The following is a 17,408-nucleotide window of genomic DNA, read 5'->3' as shown; positions in this document are numbered from 1 at the left end:
AGAAAACTAGCCAATAGGGAGATAATTATATCGAGCCAACTCTAGTATTATAATAATTCAACCTATAAATTTACTACTTTATGTACGTAAAATATATAAACTAGCAGTGCGTCCCTAGCATCTAGGAGCTCTTTATTCCAAGTAGTAGAAAAGTTACGAAAATTAGTCTAAAACCATTAAAATTTCAAAATAAAAGATCTCACTAATCGATGGACTGTTATGGTTCTTCTTTCAATGAAGCTTCTTATTGGTCCTTTAAAATACCATGATTTTGTTACAATAGTTTTTCTTTTTAAAACTTGAATGTAAAGGAGATTTTCAGCTCTCTACTTCCCTCAAATGCCCCTACAGACATTGAGGGGGGGGGGGGGGGGGGCGTGGGTGGAGCCGTTAGTATATAAACATAAATTATTTCAAAATTTAAGAAAAAGCATATATTGACAAGTAAATCAGAGTATGCCAATATTACGCTAAGTAAAGCAGCGTGTGCCAATTTTCCCCCTAGTCAAGTAGAGTATGCCAATATTCCCCCTAGTCAAGTAGAGTATGCCAATATTCCCCCTAGTCAAGTAGAGTATGCCAATATTCCCCCAAGTCAAGTAGCGTGTGCCAAAACAGGCTATTGGCATACTCAGCTTGACTTGATCCGAAAGTTTTAGTAAATTACATTTTAATCCCAATTAAAAAAACCATCATTCTTCGCAATGAATTTAAAATCACAAGAAAAAAGCAATTACAATTATTATTGAAAATAATGAGGGCCGTTTTTTTAAATTAGGTTTGTTGAGTGTAAACGCTAGTATTTTTCAACGTATATTTATAATAAACAAAAAATAATGGGAATAGTCCTTTCCGTGGCAACGCCTCTTAAGGGGAGTTTTGTCTTTTTTTCATATTTACTTCTCCCCGATTTCTAGCCCCTACGGAGACAATTGCCAACCATGAGGTGCAATCACCTAACCTAAAATACCCTATCAAAAGCTACTGTGAAATACGACGAAACGCCCATTAAGAGGCGTTGTCACGAAAGGGACTATACCAAAAATATTAAATGTCTTAAGGCTATACTGTCTATTAAACCCGCGACCGTGGCTCAACACGTAGCGCACTCGCTCGTCGTCGGGAAGGTGATAGGTTCTAATCTCGGCTTAACACCGCGTTACAACTAAAGACGTTAAAATGGATCCTACTGCTACTATGTCAGGTGCGCGACATTAATAGTTAGAGTAGGGGGAATGCCTTGACCCAAAACAGGCGCAACTCATTACCATGCACAGTTAAGACTTCTCAGACAAAGGTCGTGAAATTAAAGGGTTGGTTGTCTGAGTGGTACTACTTAACCTAATAACCCGGGTGTTTGGACTGAAAAGGAGACATTTGGCTCCCCTCGGTTATCCTGGGTTGTTGGACCATGGCGTTTGAGTGTCATCAACAGCTTCTCCACCCGTATGAGATGATTGACGAAGTATACTGTCTATTTATAAAATATGTCTACTACAGTTAAACTGTTTTTAACCTATTTTTGAATGGGGGGTCAAAAATATACTAGGACACCTATAGAATCAGACTGCAGAGCCCAAATTTGAATTATGTCCCCAATAAACTTTTTTTGGGGGATTTAAACATTAATTTTTAGTGTTGCTGTAGTCATTTTGACCGGAGCAAAAGCTCTTTTTTTACTTCGGTTAATATTGTGGCTTACAGAACATTTTTATATAATTCACTTTATATTGATACAATAAAAAAACATTACTCTGTTCATTGGAAATAATTTTTTTTCCAAAATAATTAATTTCATTGAAAAATCTAACATTTACAATAAAACAAATAATTCTGAAGTCTTGTTTTATTTCAATTCTTTACAATTCAAAAAAAGGGTGTTTTCACAAAGTGACCTATTTCCAATGTAGTTAAATAATTTTTATTTAATTAAAATGAAAAGAATGAAAACCATACACATAAAAGATACATACTTTTTAAAATTATTTTAAAAAATAAGTTTGAATAATCTTATTCTATATCACATTTGTATATGTAACAAAAATAAATTTGTTGTATTGCATAAACATTTGTTGTCAGTTAACCCTTTACAGCCATTTTTTATGTTTTTAAAATAAGTGATAGAACACAAACATGTTAATGTTTATTCATTGATATATTACAAAGAATTAGTTTTTTAATGAATTAATTTAGATGAAATCAAAAGGCCTAAGTTTACTCTATACCAGAATTCAAGATTTATGAAGCAAAACACTCTAAAAGCTACGAATTTTACCCCAATAAAAAAAGACCTCTTGCTCTGGTCCAAAATGACCAGAGCATCAGTAGAAATTAATTTTTAAATCCCACCAACAAAGTTTATTGGGGACTTAATTCAAATTTAGGCTCTGCAGTCCGATTCTACTGTTGTCATAGCATATTTCTAGTAGGAAGCTACTCTATGATTTGAAATGTCCGTCTGTCTGTATGTCCATATGTCTTAGTTTGGGGGAAACGTGATTTTCCTGGCTCATATAAAAGATAAACGGCTGAAATTTTTTGACAACATTCCCATTATATAGGAGCACAATTAACTATTTAACATCAATGGCGATAGGACCTCTTTTTAGCAGGTTATAGGCTATTTTTGTATTTTTCTCCATATCTTTGGTGTTTATGGTCCGATTTCCAAAATTTTTTCAGTTTTAGTATCAAAATTAAATTTCTTGTCGTTTCAAGAAAACAACTATTACGGTCAGACTGCCTTTCAGCAGGTCTTAGGCTATTTTTGTATTTTTAACATTTTTCTCCATAACTTTGGTGTTTATGGTCCGATTTTTAAAATTTTTGTACTTAAAAATATCAAATTAAGTTTCTCGTTCTTTTGAGCATCCAGTATGTAATTTACTTTGACCGTCAGTCTGTTAGTCATAGTACTGAAATATAAATATTAAGAAATTAAAAACAAATGTTGAAAAGGTTTTGTGATTTTTTTCCTAATATACATATTTTTGACAACTAATCTTTAAATTCTTATAAATATTTTTTGTGCTTCGCTACTTACGGATGATGTCATCCTTGTTTATATATGTTTTAAAAATAGGTTAAAAACAGTTTAACCAGAACTATGTGATTTAAAAACTAAGCTTTTTTACGGGTTGGGTGGGGACATCCTCGCCCCCACTCCAAAAACTATTACCGCCATAAAATTCTTGTATTTTTAAAAGGGGCACTGTGTTCCAGAAAAGCCCAAAAATGACAAAAAATCATAGCGAGTGTATATTTTAAAATTTTGACGAAATTTTATTTAAGTAGCAATAAGTATCCATATATCTTTCAATGTAATGACGAAATTTTGAATATCTCCATCCTGGTTGGCACAGGATGCCAGCAGACCTGGCAGGGTCATACAGGTAAAGAGCAAAAATATTTTGTTTGCCTTAAACTAAGCATTTTAAGTTACCAAATACTAAAATATCCTATACTAGTACATACCAATATGAAATCTAAGTGTTTAAGTCAATTTCAGGGCCAGGTATGATCCTGCAGGTCCTGATTCCTCAGAAATCTTAAAACAGCTCTTGAGACCGCAATTTTTTACCTATAGACTTCAAATTTTAAACATAAGCTTTTCTAACAAGTATGTATGACCTACTGAAACTATATGAAAATCTGCCGCTGTTTTACCGCCGATCGCCGCCGCCGAAATTTATTTTTTGAGATTTCCAATCTCAAGTTTACATACAGATGAGCCTATTTCTTATTTATTTTCTGTGTGTAAATGTACGGAGGGAGGGGACAATGGGCTGTTTATTATAATAGTCCCCAAATTCACAAAATAGCGTTTTCTTATTTGTAGGCATAACAATTTGTGGGACTTCTTTGAATTTTAATTGGTTGGTTTATTAGTTGAGTGTCCAAACGTTTCAATCACTAATTGTAATTTAAAGAAGGGCCAATTTTGTTTATTAGCATTGGAAATGTACATTAATTTCTCGGCCATTGTATAATCCCTATAAATCTCTAATAAAAGACTTTCATTTTATTTTCCATTTACTTGAAAGGAAGCATTTTCTATCTTAAACAATACAAATTCTACTTGTCTTTTTGAAAGCACCTTTGGAAAAAGGTTGCTTAATATAAGTGTGAAGGGAGTAAATAATGCTAATTAAATAAGAATATATATTTAAACTAGGAAACAACATAAATTTTTTAAAACTTCTAGCTTTAATGGGTTTAGATGTGGATATAAGTTGGGCATTACACCCCCCCCCCCCCCCCCAATAAAAAGGTAAAATAGTTCAAATAAGAGCCTAGACATTTAGGGATAATCTTTATTTAACACTTTTCTTTACTTTTAGTTTAATTGATTATGTTTTGGAAATAAGTAGAAAAATAAATTACTTTTATTTCTTAAAAAATTGTTATTTTTGTATAGACCCAGTATCTTTAGGGCTTAAAAAAACAAACTTCGCATACCTTCGCATACACAGGGTAAAGTTCTCTGATATTGTACATACATCTAATATCACCATGTAAGAGGATTTGCTTGGACTCTTTTGGTCTTAAAAGATCTGGAACCAAACGTAAAATTTTCATTAGAAGAAAATTGTCTATTTTACAGAAATCGAGTATGCTAAGAAAACCATCTACAATTACAACAAAAAATGAAGATTTGACTTCTTTTAAAGGCTAAACGTATAAATTATTACATACTGATTCCAAAAATATATAATACTCAAAAATAGCTTTAAAAATAAGGGGTCCACATTGATTTGAAATGTAGTTTAGTTGACCTTAAAAATTGTTGTTTACAATGATGAAAAGGAACTTAATTCCATACCTCTGGTATAATTACACGTAAAATTCTTATTTTTCATAGTAAAGAGCTAATTCTTTCGGCTTTATTTCCCAAAACTTGTGTATATTACTAAACAGTTGTTTAAAAGTGTATTTTCCAAAATGTAAAAAACGATTTTTTGTCACTCGTGGAACATAGTGAGGGGGCAGGTGGATGTGTCACTTTTTGAAACTAAAAGTAAAACGTGCATGATCTTAGCCTATGAAAGAGTTACAGCTCTAAAATTCGGCACAGCAGTTGCTTTTGTGGAGAACATTATAGTACAGTGAAGAAACGGCGACGGAAACGCCGCTCCCGCCGATTCACAAAAATTTCGCTTATATTTTCACTTGACATTTGAAAGATTTTACACTTCCAATTTTTTTATAATATTGACATGTTTGAAATAAAGTGTAAAATCTTACAAGTGTCACGTGAAAATATAAGGGAAATTTAATGAGAAAAAAAGTATGTCTCAGATGATTGAGAACTTTCTAATTTGGCGAAAAAAGGCAAACAAAATTCGACGGGAGTGGCGGTTCCGCCGCCGTTTCTTCAAAGTTCCATATTGTTCTCCAAAAAAGCAACTGCTGTGCCGAATTTTAGAGCTGTAACTCTTTTTTGGGGCGGAGATCATGCGCGTTTTACTTTTGGTTTTTAAGTGGCACTTCCGCCTCCCCCCTTTATTAATTACTAGCGGATACGCCCCTAGAGTCGAGTTTGATAACCCAATTTATTATTTTAGATTTTAAAAGAGAACCCGATCGGTTCAGCGGTTAGCGAGATCCTTCGCTACAAACAAACATCGTTCTACTTTGTATTATAGATAAACTCTGATACCTTTATAATTCAACTCACGTACTCTAACCAGACATTTTCCATAACACGTTTTATCAGGTTTACTGATAAAATTCAAACAAAGTTAATATCAAAGCAATGAAAAGATAACCGTAGAAGCGACGCCTATGAAAATGAAGCATAAGGATCTTTTTAATATATGGGGTACAATAAACGTCAAAAAAGGTGGAGGGTATAGGAAGGATTACACCCACACAAATAATTTGATGTGCCTACGGCATCCTCATCCTCAATTTTTTTAAACCAAAAAAGTTTACCTTAATGGCCAAGGACAAAATTTAACATTAGACCTAACTCCATCCTCATAAAGTAAACTAACAAAATACTTCCTGAAAAATTTTTCTTCTAGTTTTAATCTTAGGATTGTACATTTTTATATTCGTAGAAAGCTGGATATAATACGATGCTAGACATAGTTTTTTCGTATGGATGAGAACCGGTTCCTATCCACCGGATTCGAATGAATACGAGAAATTTTATTAAATATTTAGTATTAAAATGCGCGCGAAGTGCGCAAAAATTTTTTTTGTTAGAGATTTTTATTTTTTGGGGGGGAGGGTATTTAGCCCCCCAAATTTGTTTGGGGGGGGGGGGTAAATACCCCTCCTTAATGGTTGGGGGTGCCCACGGCATCCCCAGGGTAGGGGTAAATTTTAAATGGGGGGGGGGGGGGGTGGGTAATCGCCACTTTACCCCCCCCCCCCACTTAAACGTCTATGGATATAAGTGAGGAGTCACAAAAATGTCTAGCCATCTGCTTCATCATAAGGTCAGAAGAGGAGTTATAATAAGGTCTAAAAATGACCAGAGATGGGTTTTTGAGAAAGAATGCCGCGTTTTTTCGGCATTTTTTAGACATTGATTGATTGAACGAAGACGATATCGTCTTCGTTCAATCTATCATTATGAAACAGAGTATACAACTAAAGAATTCAAAATTTTAAAATTAATATTTTAGCCATTTGTATAATATTAATACAGCTCTAAAAAGTGCATTAATTTATATGCAGCAAAAATAGATTTAAGATAATTTGTTTTTCTTCTATGAAGGCCGTACCAACAAAAGCGAAATAATTAAATAAATTGTTGTATACTCTGTTTTTTCGACATGTCTAAAAAATGTCAAAAAAACGCGGCATTCTTTTCTCAAAAACCCATCTCAGGTCAGCGTGTTACCTACATAACAAGATTTTGTTTCATATAATAAAAGGTTATGAGTTAGCAAGTGTTGCGGATCCGCATTGATTGTATGCGGATCCGGATCCTCCAAATTTGGTCAGTGCGGATCCGGATCCGACTCCGGATCCTTGACAATAAAAATAAAATCACCAAATTTTTCAAAAAATATTTATTTATTAATCTCGAAGTCAAAAATACTTATAATTTTTAAGTCTGAACCTTAACCTTAATGATTAGCTCTCCTCACGAGAATGTCTTTGTAAGTCACTATTTTATATAAATTTAGATAGATTTTTCCATAAATTTATACCTCAGGATCTGGATCCGCATTTTTTGCGGATCCGGATCCTTGGACTCAAAAAATGCGGATCCGGATCCACAACACTGGAGTTAGCTATACAAATATGTTTAAATACTAGATTTTTTATATTAACGACAAAAGTTATGCATTACGGACCAGACGGACTTACCAACTAAATAAGGTGAACAATCTTGGTAGGGAACTATTGCTCCAGACAGGTCAAAATTTATTGCACGCTAAAAAAAATGATGTGCTATTTATCCGTGAAAACCGGGCAAGTAAGCATATTTTAATAATGCTAATTTTAATTAAAAATATAAACAAATAAAGTATATAAAAGAAAAAAGAAAATTTATTTGGAAAAAAAATATAATATCTCTTAGAATTTTGATTTCTTCTTTGAATTCTTAGCCCACTTATTTTTAACAAGCTTCAGGCTTGCTGTAATCTCTGGATCCAACTTTGATTTCTTCTCTTTCTTTTCTTCTTTCTTCATTTTACTAATCTGACCGCTAGCCACTCTTTTCTGTTTTTCACCAATAAGACTTTCCATTCCTTTAGTTTTCTTAAAGTTCTGTTCACTTGGATCAATATTAAACTCTGGCCTATTGTAAATAGCAGCAAATCTTTCATCATTAACATTGATGTCAAAATCTTCTTGGGTCTTATCTTCAGCCGGAAGTGATTTCTTTTTCTTCCTTAGTCTCTTCTTTTTACTCTTGCTCTAAAATAAACACATTTTCACTAAAAAGAACCTATTTTTTGTTAAAAATGAAAATGACACATAATGGTAAAATACATAAAAAGTAAAATGTAAAAAAATATTGAAATACACAATTATATGAATATTTGGACATACAAGAAAACTATGTCAAGAAATTGTAAAAATAAAACCGATAATTTGTCTTTCATCAATGCTGTACAAAAGGGCACTTGAAACAAGACTTGCAACATCAACAAAAATGCATGCGGACAAACGAGCATAACCCAAACAGCAAGTTATAATATTGGTTATAGAATATTACTAGTAAGGCAGAGTTTGAAGGGCTCATATAGTTACTCAGAGAGGGATAGACGTACAGGTCCTAATTATGGAGTAATTGCACATCTATTGGCTTCAAGATCAAGGCTTTCCTTGACATAGGATATATTTATTTGATTCTAATGGATAATTCTTAACCTAGCTTAACAGATAGTTCCAAGAAATGACATACATTGTAGTTTTTAAAAGCGAAGCTTTTTTATAATTACGGACTGTACGTAACGATAAACTTATTTCGTTAGGCATGTTAGAATTGTAATATCGATTTCAAACTGCGTGATAATTCCTATAACAGCTGGGTGAAATTTAGAAAACATAGCAACTTTATAAGGGGGGGGTTTTAATGCAACCATCTCGTAATCAATGTATAAATGGCACTTTGAATTCGAATTTCGATCTCAAATTTTGCATGAGTAATCCTTGGTAGGTCTATTTTCCCTAAATTGAACAAAAAGTTGGAAAAGTAACGGCTGGCAGCTGGCGGCTCAGCCGTTTAGCCGTTTTTTGCCTATTTTCAGGGCAAATTCATCATTAATTACGTAGGAATCAACTTTTAAAAACAGATTTTTGGTTTAATTCATGTTAAATGATAGCAATAACCATTTTTAAAATTTCTAGTACCAGCTGCTAAACAGCTAGAACCGGCTGAAAACGGCTGGGAGCTGCCAAGAGTATGAAGAGTTGATAGGGCATGTGACATGTCTAGGGGTAGGTTTTTATGGTTGCTGAGCTCAAAAATGCTACCAAAAATAGTGGCAGCCCATCCATATGGCAGCTGGGTAACAGCTGCAGCTCAGCTAGTAGCGGCCAAGAGTAGAATGAGTAGATAGGGCTTGTAACGTGTCTAATGGTAGGTTTTTATGGGTGCTGAGCTCAAAAATACTACCAAAAATAGTGGCAGCTCAATCATATGGCAGCTGGGTAACGGCCGCTGCTGATCTGGGAGCTGCCAAGAGTTGAATGTGTAGATAGGGCTTGTGACGTGTCTAGGGGTAGGTTTTTAGGGGTGCTAAGCTCAAAAATACTACCAAAAATAGTGGCCGCCCATCCATATGGCAGCTGGGTAACAGCTGCAGCTCACCTTGGAGCGGCCAAGAGTAGAATGAGTACATAGGGCTTGTGACATGTCTAGGGGTAGGTTTTTAGGGGTGCTAAACTCAAAAATGCTACCAAAAGTAGTGGCAGCCCATCCATATGGCAGCTGGGTAACAGCTGCAGCTCAGCTGGGAGCGGACAAGATTAGAATGAGTAGATAAGGCTTGTGACGTGTCAAGGGGTAGGTTTTTATGGGTGCTGAGCTCAATACTACTACCAAAATTAGTGGCCGCCCATCCATATAGCAGCTGGGTAACGGCCGCAGCTCACCTTGGAGCGGCCAAGAGTAGAATAAGTAGATAGGACTTGTGACGTGACTAGGGGTAGGTTTTCGGAGTGCTGAGCTCAAAAATACTACTAAAAATAGTGGCCGCCCATCCACATGGCAGCTGGGTAACAGCTACAGCTCAGCTAGGAGGGGCCAATAGTAGAATGAGTAGATGGGGCTTGTGACGTGTCTAGGGGTAGGCTTTTATGGTTGCTTAGCTCAAAAATACTACCAAAAATAGTGGCCGCCCATCCATATGGCAGCTGGGTAACAGCTGCAGCTCACCTTGGAGCGGCCAAAAGTAGATGAGTAGATAGGGCTTCTGATGTGTCTAGGGGTAGGTTTTATTGGACGCTGAGCACAAAAATTAGTGCCGTCCCTTCTATATGGCAGCTGGGTAATGGCCACAGCTCAGCTGTTTTTTGAGGCTTAAAAAATTGATTATTTCAGTGGAATTAAACTTCTCCCTATTAACATTTTACCTTTTTTTCATGGATATATTACTAATAACTAGATTTCACTGTTTCAAGAGCTGAGAACTACCAAAAAACGGCTGAGAAAAGCTAACAATAGCCAAAAGTACATAGCATGTGACGTGTCTAGGGGTAGGTTTTTATGGGTGTTGAGCTCTAAAATACTACAAATAAAAGTTCGGGCCTGTCTATATGGCAGCTGGGTAACAGCTACAGCTGAGCAGCAGCCCTTACCATGCTGCCATTTGGATGGGCTTTTCTATTTTTGGGAGTATTGATGAGCTTGGCACCTATAAAAACTTACACCTCTTTGACACATCACAAGCTATGTCTTTACTTGTTTACTTTTATCTCTTGGTAACTGTTCTCAGCCAATTTCAGCCGTTTTACAACTAAATCAATACATTGATAAGGTGTTGTTATTAATAATATAAAATGACAATAGTGTATTTATACTGAAATATTCAATATTTGGTTATCCTTCAATAGTCCCAATAATCAATGAGTCTTAAATAACGGCTTACTGCTAAGCTTAGCTGTTACCCAGCTGCAATATGGATGGGCGGCCACTTTTTTTAGTAGTATTTTTGAGCTCAGCACCCATGAAAACCTACCCCTAAACACGTCACAAGCCCTATGAACTCATTCTACTCTTGGCCGCTCCCAGCTGAGCTGTAGCTTTTACCCAGCTGCCATGTGAATGGGCTGCCACTATTTTTGATAGCATTTTTGAGCTCAGCACCCATAAAAACCTACCCCTAGACATGTCACAAGCCCTATCTACCCATTCTACTCTTGGCCGCTACCAGCTGAGCTGCAGCTGGTACCCAGCTGCCATATTGATAGGCGGCCACTATTTTTGGTAGTATTTTTGAGCTCAGCACCCAATAAAACCTATCCCTAGACACCTCACAGGCGCTATGTACTCATTCTACTCTTGGCTGCTCCCAGCTGAGCAGCGGCCGTTACCCAGCTGCCACATGGATGAGCTGCCACTATTTTTAATAGTATTTATGAGCTCAGCACCTCTAAAAACCTACCCCTAGACACGTCAAAAGCCCTATCTACTCATTCTACTCTTGGCTGTTCCCAGCTGAGCAGCGGCCGTTACCCAGCTGCCATATGGATTGGCTGTCAATATTTTTGATAGCATTTTTGAGCTCAGCACCCATAAAAACCTACCCCTAGACATGTCACAAGCCCTATCTACCCATTCTACTCTTGGCCGCTACCAGCTGAGCTGCAGCTGTTACCCAGCTGCCATATTGATAGGCTGCCACTATTTTTGGTAGCATTTTTGAGCTCAGCAACCATAACAACCTACCCCTAGACATGTCACAAGCCCTATCTACACATTCAACTCTTGGCAGCTCCCAGCTCAGCAGCGGCCGTTACCCAGCTGCCATATGATTGAGCTGCCACTATTTTTGGTAGTATTTTTGAGCTCAGCAACCATTAAAACCTACCCCTAGACATGTCACATGCCCTATCAACTATTCATACTCTTGGCAGCTCCCAGCCGTTTTCAGCCGGTTCTAGCCGTTTAGCAGCTGGTACAAGAAATTTTAAAAATGGTTATTAGGGAAGATTTCTAGATTTTTAAGTTTTCGTGATTTGATTCCTTTTCAAGATAGAGGGCTGAAACTATAAGGGATTGATTGATTTTACATTCTAATCTACATATTTTCACCAAGTTTTATTTAGATTTGCTTATTAATTGGGGTGCTAGATCGATTCCTAGATTTTTAGGTTATCAAGATTTTCTCGATTCCTATTCAGAATTGATGTCTGAAATTATCAAGGAATGAATATACCCATATTTTACATATTTCCATCAAGTTTCTAAAAGATTTGTCCATTATTTGCGGTGCTAGATCGATTCCTAGATTTTTAATTTTTCGTGATTTTAAAGGTTTCGTTATTTCCCTATTTTATCAAGTTTAATGTTTATTGTATGACACTGCTCTATGGAAAATTTTTTCCTGATATCCATTCATAATTTTTGAGCTTCGCGCTACTTACAGATGTTGTCATCCTTGTTAAATGTTTGTTTGTTTTATAAACGTTGCTTTTATGGATGTTGTCATCCTCGTTTCTAAATGTTGGTCAGAAACACAATGTACCGGAGAAAACCAATAAAACAAATCTTATGAAATTATGATTTATGTTCAGTTGTCGGGGAAAATTCTGACAAAAATAGCGAGAGGAAAATATTTAAGTAAAATCCAACAGCATTTAAAAGTCTGTTTTATATACAAGGATGACAATATCTAAAAGAGTTGTCTGAATATAGGATACAGTTTAAAGACACTTGTAGTGCAATTAAGACTTTTTGATTAAACTTATTAAGAAAATTACAGCACAGAAAAAAAGTGTCCCTAAAGTGATATTATATTGTTGAGACTTAACCTAAAGGGGACTATGCACGAACGAGACCAAGTGATACTAAGCACCTTCCATCATTAATCCTTAGTATTTTTTGTGAATATACTAGGTTTATGTTTAGTATTTGGCTTATCGACTAAAAATTTCGCCGTGGTTTTATATGAACTTTCTTTTTGATATGTTAAACAGTTTTGGTACAATGTCATCAAATGCTTTGTTGAGTTCAAAGGACAAAAAAATAACACGGCAAAAAATCATCAAATGCTGTAAATTGTAAAAGTACATTGATTAAACTGTTTACAATATTACAAGTTTGTTACCTACCGCTTTTTTAGTCAATAAACTAAGTATTAAACAGAAATCTAGTAATTTTATTTTTCTATTTTTTTTTATATATTCCTAACTAAACTATATCTACCTATAATACAAAGAGAAACTTATCAAACCCAGATCATTACCAAGTAATAGTTATTTCTCGCATCGTATTATAAACGGCTTTCCGCGGATATAGAATGTACAATTATAAGATTAAAACTATTTTTTTAGCCCCGAGGTGCCAAAGGCACCGGTTAAAAAAACTGGTTTTAATCTTATGATTGTACATTTTAATATTCGTAGAAAGCTGGATATAATACGATGCTAGACATAGTTTTTTCGTTTGGATTAGAACCGGTTCCTATCCACCGGATTCGAATGAATACGAGAAAAAAGAATTAAGATTACGAGAAAAAAAGAATTAAGATTGATTCTGTATAGGAGGGGGACCTCAAGGGGCAAAGCAAAAACTCTACGTGTCTGAATTCGTTAATTTATCCCTTTGGTAAAATTTAAGGAACAAATCATTGTCTTATGTAGTCCAGAATTTCGTCAATTAATATTTTTCTGATTTCTGTGTACCTAACCAACTCTAACAGTGATGCAATTTATGAGATGTATCTCTTTATCATTATTTAGATTAAAAAGGAGGAGGTAGGTTGTGCTAAAATTCCGTAAAAGTGTGAGTTTTAAGGCTTGAAAACAGTAGTAGAACAATAAAATTTATGTTAACTTAAAAAAATTGTCTATAGTTCTTTTCAAGAAGGAATACACATATTTAGTAAATATTATCTGTTTTTAAGACTTTACAAAATTTTAGCACAAACTTCTAATGATAAGACAGTAATATCTCGAAAGTTATCTTTATCCTAAAAAATCAACTATTTATTATAGATGGTTTGTCATATTTTAAAAATATAAAGTATTTTATAAAGTTTACCTGAGCTTCTTCCTCGACAATTGATTTGAAGTTAAAATGTTGATTGTTATCCCGCTCGTCCATAACAAGCAGAGCCAAGTCATTGTTCTCAACTTCTTCATCAGAGTCTGAATATTTCATAATTAAACTAAATATTTGATTTTTAGTCTAGTTTACAAAGGTTTCCTTAAGAATGGAGAGTCTATTTATTTCGTTGTAAAATTCCAATCAAGCAAAAATCTAGTATTTTACTCCTAAAAATATGTTGTTTAAATCAAAGTTAAAGGAGAGGGGATACTTTAATATTTAGACGTCCATTGGCATTGGCAAAAATCCGGCTTTCCCTAGAAAAGTCCGCAAACTTTTAAAAGTCCGGTTTTAACTGGTTAAATACTGGAAAAGACCAAAATTTCAAAACAGTTAAGTTTTAAAAAACTATTCTCCGTGGATGTCAACGTATTGACCCAATCTTTTGTATTTGGGTATGAGAGAGGAAATAGTGAGCTGAGAGGACTTCTCTTGAATGAATGAACGTTAGTATAAAATTTAGACTTGCCTCCAAAATTATAAAATTAACTTATCATTAATGTTAAATTATTAAGAAGTCATAAGATCACTGTTCCTAGTTTAAGCTAAAAGTATTTGTTGGTTTCTGTTTTCTTATTTTATGTTTCATAGATAAATTTGTAGCATATCTAATCAAATAATTTGTCTCTGATATTAATTCATTCAAGAGAATTGTAGAGTATCTGTAGAACCAAGAAGTCCTCTCAGCTCACTATTGCGGGGTATAAACAGCAAAAAATTGTCCTTCTGCTACAGAATGCTTAAAGAATGATTTTTATGCATTCTTTTGACAGAGTGGCCACAAGGTTTTTTTTTTTAAATCCGTACATTTCCATACATATAAAAAAAAATCCGTACATTTTTCTACTAGTAAATATATTATTTAGTAAAATGTCTCAGCAATCCATTGTGGTTTCTTACTACTGATCTGGTTTTGTGTAGCCTTGCAGGGTTTAGCCATATCAGGTATTGGCCCCGTAGGGTTAGAGACCCCGTCATAGGCATAGTAAAAACATGAGAGGGGGTACCAGAGCTCAACAGGCCTTAAGTGAAGAATCCATGGTTGTAAACTAACTAATAAACGCCTATAGAACACCCTTTGTCCTAAGAGACTTAGACTAATATACCCTCCTCCGGTAAAAAGCAGGAATCTAAAGTGATAATACAATAGCCAAAAAATTTATTTACAGTCCCATTGCTGATAAACAAAATTATCCCTTCTGTTGATTACAATTAGTGGATGAAATGATTGGACACTTAACTTAACCAGGAAAAATTTATAAAAGTTCCAAAGTTGTTGAGCCAACGAATAAGAAGGCTTTGGAGACTATTGTAATAATTTGCACTCGTCCCCTCCCTCCCAGGGTAATAAAAAATAGGTAGAATATGTAAGGATGAGTTTGTAATCTTTACATAAAAGTTTGTACCGAAGGATCTCCCAAACCACAGAACCGATATGGTTCTCCTTTACAGTTTAGCTTCTCATAGGTCCTGTGATGGTTTTTAGCTATTTTGGGGGAGAGTACCGCCAACCTCTCAAGAGAAATCACACCTAGAAAATGGCTCCCCCCTCTATTTTCTTGATAAAACTGTTTAAAGTGGAGAGAATCGATAACCTAGTAAGAAAAAAAATGTTTACTTCAAGAATGACTATATCCTTAAAAGTGAAGCTTAATAAATCCTATAAAATAAAGTAAAAATCTTTTTGTCTGTGGCGAAGGATCTCGCTAACCACTGAACCGATATAGTTCTCTTTTACAGTGAAGCTCTTTATAAGTCCTGAAATAGTTTTAGGCTTTTCTATTTTTTAAGTATGGGTATGGTTTTATGCTATTTTTCTGCTCTTTTATATCCTTTCCAATACATAGTAACTAGATGTTAGGGGCGCAGACGCTAATAACATAGAATCTAGTAACATATTTTGCTTTTAATAATGTTTTCATCCTTGTTTTTTTGTAACCCTTTTTTTGGAGAGGGGGGGGGGGTGGGAAGGGATATACTGGAAATCGAATAGATCTTTTAAATATGTTAAAGGATAAGGTAATAGACATTAAAATGATAAACATCCTTAATAATGATAAACAAAATTACCCCTTCTGTAAAATAAAAATTAACAATAGACGGTTCAGCGGTTAGTGAGATCCTTTGGTGCAGACAGACAGATACACAAGAGACTTTTTTTTATAAGGATGACTCTTTTATATAATACTAGCGGCTACATCCCAAGATGCCTCTAAGGGCACCTAATGTATATTATAAAAATTATTTACGGGAGCTAGATGGGGTTAGTTTTATGTTTTTTTTAGTTTCCTCTTCGGAGGGTGATGGTACCCTCCTCCAAAATAGCTATAAAGCTTCGCAGAACCTATAAGAATAAACAAAAAGACAATCAATATTTATACCTGAATAATTTTTTTTTTTTAATATTATGTTTATTAAGTGGAGGGGGGGGGGCTAATCCTTTTTTATGAAAATAACAAACACTCATGCGAATCGGTGAATTGTTCATACAATATTCCCTAATTTGTATATGATGCATTCTTAACAGGGATATAAAGGGATAAAATAATGGCCGATAAATTGAAAATCCTCAATGTTAATACACAAAATTACCCCTTTTGTAGATGACAAGTAGTGGTTGAAACGTATGTACACTCGACTTAATATACCAACCAATCAAAATTCATGAAAAGTCCTCATCTAAAAACGAACTATGAATTAAGATAAAGGTTTTGAAGAAATCAAGTTTAGCTTGCAGTAATTTTGCTTATAATCATAATAAGACTTATTTTGATAAACTTAATTGAATATTTAAAGGACGCCTGCAAGAAATACCACGCTTTAACTACTGAAAGACTGCCACAAGTAGACCCAATACTCCAAATTTAAAGCCTTTAGCTTCAATAACAAAAAAGTTCTAGGCATTTCAAAATAGCATTTCATGTACAATGAAAATTTTGAAAGATTTACAATCCTAATAAAAGAAAAAACAATATTAAATTATGTTGCCTAGACATAAAATTATAACCTTATCTTTGTCAGAAATTTAGATTGCCGGTAACTGATTACATATTTACAATAAAAACACCACATTTCATAGTCAAAATATATGAAAAAAATCTATTTAAATTGCATTGGTGAACGAAAATCATAGCGGAAACAAAGGGGAACACTAAAACGAGCTCAGCTGTGATTGGTTGCTTAGCTGATTCAGCCTTCTGATTGGCTACAGTACACTCGGTACAACGCAAGTTAAACTTATTTTTTTTTAATGATTTTGACTATAAAAATGGGTATTTTTATTGTAAAAATATAAGGGGGGGGGAAGTTTGTACACTTATAGGAAATGAAATTCAGTACCAAAGTTTGGGAGGGTACTGTGGGCTTGTTTTTAAAGTTATCAACCTAATTCTTTTTGTAGGCTCTCTTATATGACTGGATATACACGTATTTCTTTGAAAATTGAATTTCGGCACTTTCCTTCTAGGGGCTTGTGGAGCAATAGACCCCCCAAAACACTAAAAATATGAGTTCTGAACTTATTTTTAAAGATATCAACCTGATTTTTTTTTTATAATACTTTTTTAACATAACCGAATCAACGAACCATTACAGATTTCATTTTGGGACTTTCCTTCTAGGGCCTAGTGGAGCAATAGACCCCCCAAAACACTAAAAATATGAGTTC

General features: G+C 34.6%; 1 protein-coding gene across 1 annotated transcript in view; it reads right to left on the bottom strand.

The window, feature by feature from the left end:
* Window positions 1-7,491: 7,491 nt before the first annotated feature.
* Window positions 7,492-17,408, bottom strand: part of LOC145318081 (ESF1 homolog) — a 40,627-nt gene continuing 30,710 nt past the window's right edge. Inside the window, exons 17-18 of the mRNA XM_080159423.1 lie at window positions 13,676-13,782; window positions 7,492-7,881 (exon numbers count right to left, since the gene is read on the bottom strand). Coding sequence (XP_080015549.1) covers window positions 7,537-7,881; window positions 13,676-13,782 — 452 coding nt within the window. The 3' untranslated portion in view covers window positions 7,492-7,536. The remainder of the gene's footprint in view (window positions 7,882-13,675; window positions 13,783-17,408) is intronic.

Source organism: Acartia tonsa, chromosome 4 (genome assembly GCF_053477335.1).
Source record: "Acartia tonsa isolate MP-2025a chromosome 4, ASM5347733v1, whole genome shotgun sequence".
In the NCBI taxonomy this organism is placed as follows: Eukaryota; Metazoa; Arthropoda; class Copepoda; order Calanoida; family Acartiidae; genus Acartia; species Acartia tonsa.
The sequence above is the reverse complement of the archived record's forward strand: the minus strand, read 5'-3'. Positions and strand labels throughout refer to the sequence as shown.